General features: G+C 36.5%; 1 protein-coding gene across 1 annotated transcript in view; it reads right to left on the bottom strand.

Annotated features, from left to right (window-relative positions):
• Positions 1-12,046, bottom strand: part of LOC145276643 (chemotactile receptor for bitter tastants 1-like) — a 51,706-nt gene that overhangs the window by 5,237 nt on the left and 34,423 nt on the right. Inside the window, exon 3 of the mRNA XM_080127834.1 lies at positions 8,841-9,839. Coding sequence (XP_079983960.1) covers positions 8,841-9,839 — 999 coding nt within the window. The remainder of the gene's footprint in view (positions 1-8,840; positions 9,840-12,046) is intronic.

Raw genomic sequence — 12,046 nt, 5'->3', positions numbered from 1 at the left:
TCCATTTTCTTACTACCTTACCACATACAGTAGAAAACGGGACACTATTAGTTACATTTGACGTTAGCAGTTTATATAGTAATATACCCCATGAATTAGGAAAAGAAGCAATACTATTTTGGATCAACAGACACGCACAAACACTACATCCCAGATTTACAAAGCAATTCATTATCGATAGTATAGACATAATTCTAAATAATAATTCCTTCGAATTCAACAATACCAACTACATCCAAACACTAGGTACAGCAATGGGAACGAAAATGGCACCGACTTACGCAACCCTTACATTAGCCTACTTAGAAGAAACCTTATATAAAAAAATAGAACAAAAATTTGGCCACAGCACTAAAATACTGTTTGTAGAATCATGGAAAAGGTACTTAGATGACTGCTTCATCCTATGGAAACCCACATGGGGGGGACATCACAGACTTACACACCATACTCCAGAACCTACACCCAAAAATTAAATTCACCATAGAACAAAGCTCTACAGAATTACCTTTCCTAGACATACTGATAAAGATTAAAGACAATAACATTATCACAGACATTTACCGCAAACCTACAGACACCCAACAATACCTACACTTTAAAAGTCACCACCCTAAAAGCTGCATAAAATCAATTCCCTACACCCTAGCACGTAGAATCTGCACCATAATCACGGACAATAACCTTCGAAAAATCCGACTCAAGGAACTACGAATAAATTTAAGAAAAAGAAAATACCCATCACAACATTTCTCTTAACAAATACCCCGGATATCTTAGCACTAAGTGAGACTAACCTACACTCCTCCATTCCCTCTAACCACTTTAACATGCCTGGATATCTCCCACTCTGCCGTAAGGACTCTGACAGACATATGCACGGACTTGGAGTTTACATTCGTAATACCCTTCCCTTGACTAGAGAAACAAACCTAGAAACAGATGATCAAGCCTTTATGTGCTTTAGACTAAACGTGCAACACAGTATTAGCTACTATTATTTTCTCTACCGCTCTCCCTCGACTCAGGACTGCTCCATAATAAACAAAGTATCTGACAGCATAGACACGGCACTGTCCCTCGACACTAGCGCACAAATACATGTATTTGGTGACTTTAATGTCCACCACAAAAACTGGCTTGGATTCTCTACTCACACAGATGCAGCGGGCAGCACAACCCATAGCTTCGCTATATCTCACTCCCTATCACAAATTGTTACGTTTCCAACCCGTTTCCCTGACCAGGAAGAACAACACGCATCACTTCTAGATCTGTTTTTGACCACAGTTCCCGATGACTGCATAGCGAAGGCCCACAGCCCACTCGGGAACGCTGATCATGCAGTGATAATGGTTGAAATCGCCCTAAACTCTAGACCCAAAACTGAAGAGCCAGTGCTCAAAACAACGAGATATTATAATAAGGCTGAGTGGGAAGCCATCAGGGAACTAATTAGAGATGCTCCATGGAAAAATATTTTCTCTCTCCCTGCTGAACAGTGTGCAAACGAGACCACTGACTGGTTCAAAACTGCAATCGAAGCGCATGTTCCCATGCGGAAATTTTATAGTAAGCCCCACTCTCTCCAATGGTTTACGTCGACTTGTGCAACTGCCATTACTCAAAAGCAGCATGCATACCGTAGGTTTAACCGACATAAGTCCAGTTCAAACAGACTGAAGTATATAGAAGCTAGAAATAACGTTAAGAAAGAAATAGCGACAGCTAAGAGAGAATTTACGGAAACCACTAAAAAGCGCATCGAAGCACAAAAACTAGGAACTCGAGACTTCTGGAAAATCTATAACAGTGTAGTAAATAATGGGCAATCAACAATTCCCCCACTAACCAACAATCACGAGGTTGTCTCCTCAGCAACCGACAAGGCTAACATGCTTGCCAGTCGGTTTGCCTCAAACTCCACACTGGACCCTTCCAACCACCCCCTACCTGACTTTCCTATGCGGACAGACGCCACACTAGACGATCTGAAAACCATCCCTGCTCAGGTGCATGCTATCATAAAAAACCTTGACACCTCAAAAGCATGTGGACCCGATCTTATCCCAGCTGTGCTATTAAAAAAGTGCTCAGCCGAAGTAGCTCCAGTTCTCTCCAAACTCTACAACAAATGTCTTAATGAAGCTTGCTTTCCGGGCTGTTGGAAAACTGCTTCTGTTGTACCAGTATTCAAGAATTCTGGCGAAAGGACAGACCCATCAAATTATCGCCCCATTAGCCTCCTCCCACTTTTTGCCAAAATATTTGAGACCATAATTAACCATGCTCTAGTCCATCATCTTACAGATGCTAAACTACTGACTGACAAACAATATGGATTTAGACAAGCCCGTTCCACAGCAGACATCCTCACCGTGATCTCTGAACGTATATACCAATCACTGGACAAAGCGGGGGAAGGCAGAGCGGTAGCTCTAGATATATCTAAGGCTTTTGACAGGGTATGGCATGAGGGTCTCCTCAGTAAAATCAGATCATACGGTATCACTGGTAGAATACTTAACATAATTAAATCCTTCTTAGATAAGAGAAAAATCCAGGTAGTCCTCGACGGTCGCACATCTAAACAATATGATATAAATGCGGGAGTGCCCCAGGGTTGTATCCTTGGACCTCTATTGTTCCTGATATTCATAAATGACCTCCCCGACAATATTGCCTCTTAGATGGGTATATATGCTGATGACACTACACTCTATGGCAGACACGACAGGAAGACGAATGAACACATTTCTAAAGAAATGGCAGAAACACTAGAGGAAGACCTCCAATCTGTAGTGGAATGGGGACAAAAGTGGTTGGTCGCGTTCAATGCTGCCAAGACTAAACTAGTTTCATTCAATAATTACAAGAAACCCTCTCTACCACCAATAGCAATGGCCAACGACTCTTTATCTGAGAGTCCATCTTTCAAACTCCTTGGCCTAACGTTCACAGGAAACATGAGTTGGAACAATTACATTGAAGGCATTGCCAGGGCCGCTGCAAGAAAGGTAGGCTCTCTCTACCGTGCTAGAAAACTACTAACACCCGAAAGTATCCTGTACCTCTATAAGGCCACCATTCGCCCATGTATGGAGTATTGCTGCCACATCTGGGCTGGTGCATCTGCTACTAGTCTCTCGCTCCTTGACAAGGTTCAAAAGAGAGTCGCAAATCTGATAGGCCCTGAACTCGCATCTAAGCTTCAGCCTCTGTCCCATCGACGAAATGTTGCATCCCTCTGCCTGTTCTACAAGTATTTTAGTGGTGAATGCTCTGATGAACTGCAATCACTTGTGCCCCCACGACGCGAGCACCCTCGACAAACCCGGCAGGCTACTAGATCCCACCCCCACACTGTAGAGGTCCCTAGATGTAAAAGATCTTTTTACTCCAATAGTTTCTTCCCCAGAACCGCAAGACTCTGGAATTCCATTCCAGGTCCCTGCTTCCCTAACAGTACTGACGTGCAGAAGTTCAAGTGTAACGTGAACCGACACCTTGCTGCCCAAATCCCTACATAGTACCCCAGTAGTTGTTGCCCCTGATAGTAGCCCCCTACACCAAAGTGGCAATTTGCCTTGTTTGGGGTGAAAATGTAATAAAAAAAAAAAAACAAACTTATAGACAAAGGGATCCAACTTGCGACAAATATACCAGTAGAAGATTTGAGAACCCCTAAAGAACGAAACAAAGAACAAATCCTAACATACGTCTCCACACACAACACAAACAACCCAGAGCTTTTCACAGAGATAACGAAAAACCACGTCCTACTTAACCAAAACAGCAAACTAAACAATTTCCTTAAAACAACAAAAATAATAAAAAGCAAACGCCAACCCAAAAACCTAAAACGCATTCTTACCTCATCCAAACTCAATCAAGACGCAACAAAAGGAGTCACAAAATGCAACAAACAACGATGTGGAGTCTGCAACATAATATTAGAGGGAAACACATACACATTTACGAACCCCATACAAACATTCAAAATTAAAAAAAAACCTAGATTGCACCTCAAAAAACGTGATCTATGTAATAAAATGTCCAGCATGCGATAAATCCTACATAGGCGCTACAAAAAACCTTAGTAATAGAGTAGCCCTACACCGATCCAACATCAAAATCGCGGAAAATAGACACCTACATGTATCACAACATATACACACATGCAGTGGAGGCAGATTCGAGATAATGCCCATCTTCCAAACTGACAACTACTTCTACTTGCTAACTCAAGAAAAAAATTTCATAGCAAAGTTTAACCCCGCCTTAAACATCTCTCCATAATTATACACATAAATAGGCAAAACACAAAATACACTTACACGCATGCATGCTTGGGTAGGTGTGCAGCGTGTGCACCCTCACACACGAAACAACAAAAAAGCACAATAAGGCACGCACACACTTTCGCGGGTGCGCGCGCCCATACCCAGTACAGTACCATTTCTCTTAAACAAACAAACAACTAGAAATTAAACGTATGTATGTGTATGTGTGCGCGTGTGTGCGTGTGTATATGTGTGTGTGCGTGGGTGTGCACATATGATTGTGTATGCGTGTGTGTATAATTATATACCATCTGTTATCTATGCTACATCTTGTTTGTATGTATACGTGCACTTATGTTTGAGTGACCGAATCCATGTATGCATATGTGCATGGATTGGAAAGGAAACTTCAACCAATATATACATAAGGTGGAATGTATGAATATGTATGTGTGTGTGTGATTGTGAGTGCATGTGCCCATATATATATATGGGTGGATGAGTGTATACACATCCGTATGTATGTGTGTGTATGTGTATATATACATATGTATGCACATGTATGAGTGGGTAAATGTGTTCGTGTGGATATGGATATACGCGTATGTGTGAGCCCCTGCATATGTCTGTGTGTGTGCATGTGTGTGTGTATGTGTGTGTGCCTACATAGTATGTGGATGTTTGTGAGTGTATGTGCACATACATATATGTGTGTACATATATGTGTGTATGTGCGTGTATGTGTGTGTATATATATCTTCTATCTATTCTCCATCTTACTTGTGTGTGTGGGGGTGCGTGTACGTATGTCGGAATGATTAAGCGCATATATACATGCGTGTTTTGGTTGGAAAAAAAAAGTATATATAACCAGGAACAGAACACTCTTACACGATATCCATATATATATATATATATATATATATATATATATATATATATATATATATATATATATATGTATATATATGTATATATATATATATATATATATATAAAATAAAAAATAATAAAAAAATAAAAATAATTGTTAGCGGTGGATGTATGCGAGTACGTGTGTGGGTGTGTAGGTGGGTATGTATATGTGTATATATGTATGCTCCTACATATATTTCTATGTATGTACGTGTGTGTATGTGTGTGTGCCTGCGTACGTGTGCGTGTGCATGTGTACATGTACATGAATGTATATGTATGCGTATGTGATTGTGTGTGAGTGTATGCTATACATGGGGAAAGAAAGTCTTTAAAAAGAACCCTAAAAAAGCCATAAAAACCTTCACCATATGGACTAAAAAACACTCTTTGAAACTAACTTTGACCGGTCACTGTGAACACTTAAAGTTGGAGACAGAACGTCTGAATACTGAACACACGCATCGCATCACTATGAAAAACATATTTAATATCAGCGGAGGCATATCTACAAACTCCCATTTTAAAGAAAAACTTTTTACGAAAATATCTGAAGAGAGCACACCCTAAGCTCGAAACGCGTTATAAAAATATTTTAAAATAAAAATATGATGAAAACCTTAAAAAAACCCCCACAATTGTTGATGGCTACACTCTTTTAAATATACATTTTTTCTCTCGTTGGAACTACACAACCATCACTTTAAATATATATATATATATATATATATATATATATATATATATATATATATATATGTATATGAAAAATATTATATTATAAAGTGGGGGATCACTTTTCTATATTAATTTTACGTAAAATGCACATCCACACACACACACACACACACACACACACACACACACACACACACACACACACACACACACACACACACACACATATATATATATGTGTGTGTGTGTGTGTGTGTGTGAGTGTGTGTGTGTATGTTTTAAGATCATCATATAATGATTAGATCACTCTGAGAGACGTTAAAAGCACTTAACAAATAAATGTTTAAAATTTAATAGCATTTTTCGCGGTTAACGGTAGCCGAATGGATTAATTCCTTGCTAATGAAGCCAGGGATGGTTTCTGTCGTATGGTTCGAATTAATCGACTAGTGTTAATCGTGACACCCTGCACGGATGGTTCTCGAAAGGATGAAACACTAGTGTCTGGAGGTGTTTAATAATTATTAGTGTACTAGCATGGGCGCAAACAGACATTTATATATTGGTAACTAAATATTTTCGAACGAAACTGATGAAAAAGCTTGTCCTATCTCTGAATACTCTTTATGTAAAATTTCAAATATTTAGACCAGAAATTGTCTGAGTAATTTGGAAGAGACCGCAGAGGTAAATTATTTTAACTTTGACCCTTATTATGACCCCTTAAAATTTATTGTTTTGGGCTCAAATCAAATTATTAAGTTAGATCCATGCCCAAGGAACCTATATCTAAAATGCCAAGTGATGAGACCCAAAATTGTCGGAGGAGTTTGGTAGAGTCCTCAAAGGTCAAATCGTTGAACTTTGACTCTTTAATCGCCAAATTTCTGGCTAAAAACCGATCACATCCATTTTCCCAAATCCCAGTACCCTGTATATCAAATTTGGAGTCTGTAGGCTAAAAATTGAAGAGCTATTGCGTAGGTAAATGTACACAGACACACAGATACACAGACACTTTCACTTTTATATATATGTAGATATAGATTTAATATTATTTAATGTTATTTAATATATATATTTTCGATATTGTATGTTCAATATCTCCTGGTTCCTGGATATGACCTTAAACTATATCCGCGGGCTTTAGGGAGTGTGGAGCCACTCTTTAATTGCCATTGCTCCCAGGTCTACTCTGACCTGGAGTGGTAGTGCCTGTTACGGTCCCAACTATGGGTTGAATAGAAACCGACTTGAAAAAATAAATATATTCTTTTAAAAAATTGTTATGCGAAATCATTGGCTTCATCATTAGATAACCTGAAAAGGGTTGATATGCTGTAAAACAAAAATAACCAACTAATCAAGATCTCCTCTCTTATACAATTTCATTGTGAACTTCATAAGTTCGGTTTCTTGTTATATATATATATATATATATATATATATATATATATATATATATATATATGTGTGTGTGTGTGTGTGTATGTATATATGTGTGTGATTCTGTGTGTGTGTATACGTATATTTGTATAATGTGTTTCTCAGAAAAATAATGATTTGTATCACTTTTTACAAATAAAATATTTACTATGCCAAAAACATAAAACCATGTCAAATTATATGTGTCAATATTTAAATGTTCAAATTTCGTCCTTATGCAGCATGAGGACCGTGCTTCCATTGGAATCGTTCGCGGACTTACGGAAAACACCGGTAGTTGCCAAAATGTTGAGCTCTTGGACCCTAGTACAAAGACTCATAAAAAAGTTGGTTTGCCAATATTGATTTATTTAAAAAAAAAATTAAATATTTATTTAGATTTGAACAAAAAACCAAAAATTAATAATAAATCATATTAACATGAAAAAAGGATTGTTTGCTATCATTGCATGTTATTCAAAATTAAATATTCATTAAACTTACCTTAATGAATTTTCTTGATTTGAATTGTTATTTTTCAAGAATATAATTTTATTTTCAATACTTTTTTTTATTTATTTAAGTTGTTTTCAATTTTTTCGATCAGCTTCATATTGACAGAAATAATATATTTTTTCTTGAAAAAATTGACCAGCAGTTGCGCGAAAAAAAAAAAGCATCCCCACCCACAAAAAGGCATTATGAGGGATAAAATAGATTCGGTGTTATGAATTAAAATGTAAAAGCAGAATACCTAAAACTCAATGTTTTGCCCAGATATTGTATAAACTTTATCAAGACAGAGAAGCAAGGAAAGCCCACTTTTGGCTTTTTTATTCCTGATTAAGCCCATGCAACAACTAGGTGAAATGTCGTGTGTTAGGTCTGTCGCTTTTTCATTTAAACTCCGAAAAATACACACACAAACACACACACACACACACACACACATATATATATATACATATATAGTCTGTTTCTTACACATATATACTATTATTGGTAACATATTTACATATGTTTCAGTGGAATCCGAATTCAAAGAGACCACTTCATCAGAGTCAAAAAGGGGCGATATTGAAGCAAGAGTCAATATTACATTCGTTTTATTAACTATATTCGGGTATGGTTTATGCTCTGGAATGAAGTGGGGTGTATATTTGTAAATTTAAGGGTCTTAAAAGAAGGTGTGGTAAAGGAAGTAAGTAGGGATGGGGATGAAGGAAGAGGGGAGAAGTATGCTATCGTGTGTTGAAACTGTCGCCTCTCTCTCTCTCTCTATATATATATATATATATATATATATTATATGTATATTGTGTGTTTACTCATTTATAAAAACAAAATATAGGTACTTGTACGATATATTGCCCGCCAAAAGATCGATTTATCCTTTAAATTTTGAGTGTTTGCTTAGAAACACAAGCATACATTTCACTTAACAGTCATCATTAGTTAATTCTAATTTCAATTCTGATGTCAGTTTTTCCAAAATATGCATTTCGAAAATAGACCGGCAAAAATGGTCGCGTATAATACTGAAATCAGCACCATGCTATAAAACATCATGGAATCAAAATTCAAACGCTTAATTCTATAGATTAGAAGAGTCGAATTTTTATCTGGCTTCTCTATTTTGAATTCTGTAATTCTCTCTTTGGGTTTTGTGTTGAAGGAGTTCTTTGAAAATTTCTTGTTCGCCCAGTATCTCGCGCTGGAAATGATGCTTCCGACCGTCGAGGTGCCGCTTAGGAAGGTCAAGATTAAGTGACATAAAAACAACAGAGGAACCGGGTCATGCTCCTTCGGTAGTAGTTTACTAATGTTTCCCATGTACACGACATTCGCCAAGAAAACCATGGTGGCAAAGGTCACCTTCTCTCCGCTTTCGACGGAGAGTTTTGCCACCATGATATTAAGAAGAAAAAAGATGAGAAGTGGTAATAAGTTGGAGAAGCTTTTTACTTTGATCGTACGGGATACTTTAAGACGAAGATAACCACGGCTGTAATTCCCCTGCGTATCAAATGAGCACTCTATTCTAATACCCCAGATACGTTCGTCGATAGACCGCTCTGGAATACAGAACAGGCTTTGGAATCTGACCTTGTCGACCACATAATCATCGAAGAATATATCCAACTGGCACGTATGCTCATCAAACGGATACGCGTATGCGTTGATATCGCAAGTTATCTGCTTGTTAATATACATCCATTTTTCTACGCCTCCATCCCTCCATAAAAGCAGTTCCGGAACAATATTCGCAGTCTTAGATCCTCTAATATTGTATAAACCTAGCCTCGGTGTCCATATTTTGTTGTTGGAGACAGTTAGATTTGTTATTTTGGAATATGAGTCATTCCAATGTAATATTTCATCATACCATTTTATTTTTAAATACGCATCCACTTTGATATAACCGTCTACCAAGTTGAAATCTCTGATGTCGACTAATTTAATGACTCCATCGACACTCACTATGTCGTCCATGTTCAGCAAAGGTCGAATATGTTTGTCGTAGTTCTTTAGGTAGTCCTTTCGAAAATCCAGTTCATCCAAGTAAGTCCAACCGGAAACAGAAGCAAAGACACTTTCAAGCAGAAGTAATAATACCTTTGGTCTTAAAAGCATATTAATACGACGAGAGATGAGCAGACAATAAACTGGACTGTACACAGATATGAAATAATTTATTAATGTCAATAATTTAGATATCTATCAAAGACTCCTGGCGGACATACGTGAAATAATATTCAATATTTTTTAATCACGGGGTAAACAATGGAGAATAGAATCCCGATGTTTGCGGCGATTTGATGCTGATTAAGTCCAAATTCAGATTGAGGTATACTATAGTTTCTCTAAAACGGAGAATTCTTATGCTTCTTTGGTGAGTGTCATATGATGATATGTAATAAGTATATTGATATAGAAGCATAAAAACCGATCAATTGTGTAAAATATTGATATTGTAAACGTTAACTGCTTTCTACTGCTCAAAGTCTTGGCCGTCTGCGAAGGATCCAGTTCATTCCAACATGTACGAATTATTTTTGTGTAATGGTTATTTACTTTTATTATGCATGATTATATAGTTAACATAATGCAGGAGAAGATCCATACCAATTACCCCTGTGAATGTATAGTTTAAAGATTAGTTAGATTTGTTTGGTTAATCCAGTAATAGTGTAATGTTTGCATTCACTTAACTGCTGAACAAAGCTTGGTTTTGGCCGACTCGTATTTTTTAGCTTTAGTATCATAGTGCTTTTTAGGGTCATGTTTTTAATATACATAGGTGTGCATAAACAGTCACGGGCGATAGACGTCTTTTGCTGGTTGTTATGGTCTGTATTAGTTTAATGTTTAATTTTCGTACCTCACTTGATGTTATTTCAATATCGTTTGATTTTGGTTTGCAAATAGTTTTCTTTTCAATCTCTGATTCAGTATTTTAGTCCTTTAAATTTTGTTTTTGATGTAAGTCGACAGACGTAATTTGATGCACGTTTTATGTTGGTTTCTACATTCTATATGATTAACGTTCATTCAAAACACATGCTTGTGCTGAGACAGAAACGACTTTTTCGTAAAAGATTGGAGATAATTAAAGTCAAATCGCCGTAAAATACCGGTTAATTCTTGCCGGAGTCACGTGCTTAGTTGTAAATCAATTGTCCCGTATACAAATGAAGAGATATAGATTTTCGTTAAAAGGGTTTTAAGGTTAATCCAATAGACCTCGCAAATACGAATGCCTGTTTATTCATTGAGGTAAGTTCAAATGGATATGCCAATCGGAAAAAAAGTATCGATGATGTTAAATGTTCTTGCTTCTTATAAAATCAATAATGATGTGTAACCAGTGTGTTTATACATTTCATAGTAAGACAAATAAAAAGGATTGAAATTCATTCTCCCGCAGAAGACTATCGGGCTAGAGTAACACAAGACGTATCAGATATGCCACAGCCGAAAGATAGCTTTAATATAAATGTTTTTAATGCTACTAAGAATAAGGTTATTTCCTGAGCTATTTCAGAATACGCACACACACATTTATATACGTACGTACACATACACCTGGAGACTGATAAACAGATGTAGGCTGATAAGATAAGGAGAAACTTCTGACCAAAAACTAATGCTTTCGATTGGACTCATAAATTTATTATGGTTCTAGGTACGGGACGGGGTGAAAGCAAAGCTGCTTGTCTCGATTGTTTACACGCTACCCCCCACACACATTTATTTATTTTTTTCAACTGCTTACTGTAGATTCTGGTGTCTTTCATTAACTGATATATACACATATATAATGATATATACACACATATAATGAAATATACACACATACAATAAAATATACACACATATAATGATATATACACACATATAATGATATATACACGCATATAATGATATATACACACATATAATGATATATATACACATATAATTATATATACACACATATAATGTCTTTAAAAATAAACGAAGATTGTTCTTCTTTATATTAATTTTATTTACTTAATTTATTTCTATTGTTGTTCAAACATAGTAAAATATCAGCGCAAATTTCTTAAATTTCAGGCTATTTTATATATAACGTTTCTCTGTGAAGATATACGGAATTATTTTTCTTCTTCTTCTTCTTCTTCTTCTTCTTCTTCTTCTTCTTATTATTTTAATTGTTGTTGTTGTTGTTGTTGTTGATGCTGCTGTTGTTTAACTCTTTGTTT

Source organism: Euprymna scolopes, chromosome 5 (genome assembly GCF_053919585.1).
Source record: "Euprymna scolopes isolate OS-2025 chromosome 5, ASM5391958v1, whole genome shotgun sequence".
NCBI classification, from domain to species: Eukaryota; Metazoa; Mollusca; class Cephalopoda; order Sepiida; family Sepiolidae; genus Euprymna; species Euprymna scolopes.
Note: the sequence above shows the minus strand (reverse complement) of the source record. Positions and strands in the feature narration are given on the sequence as shown.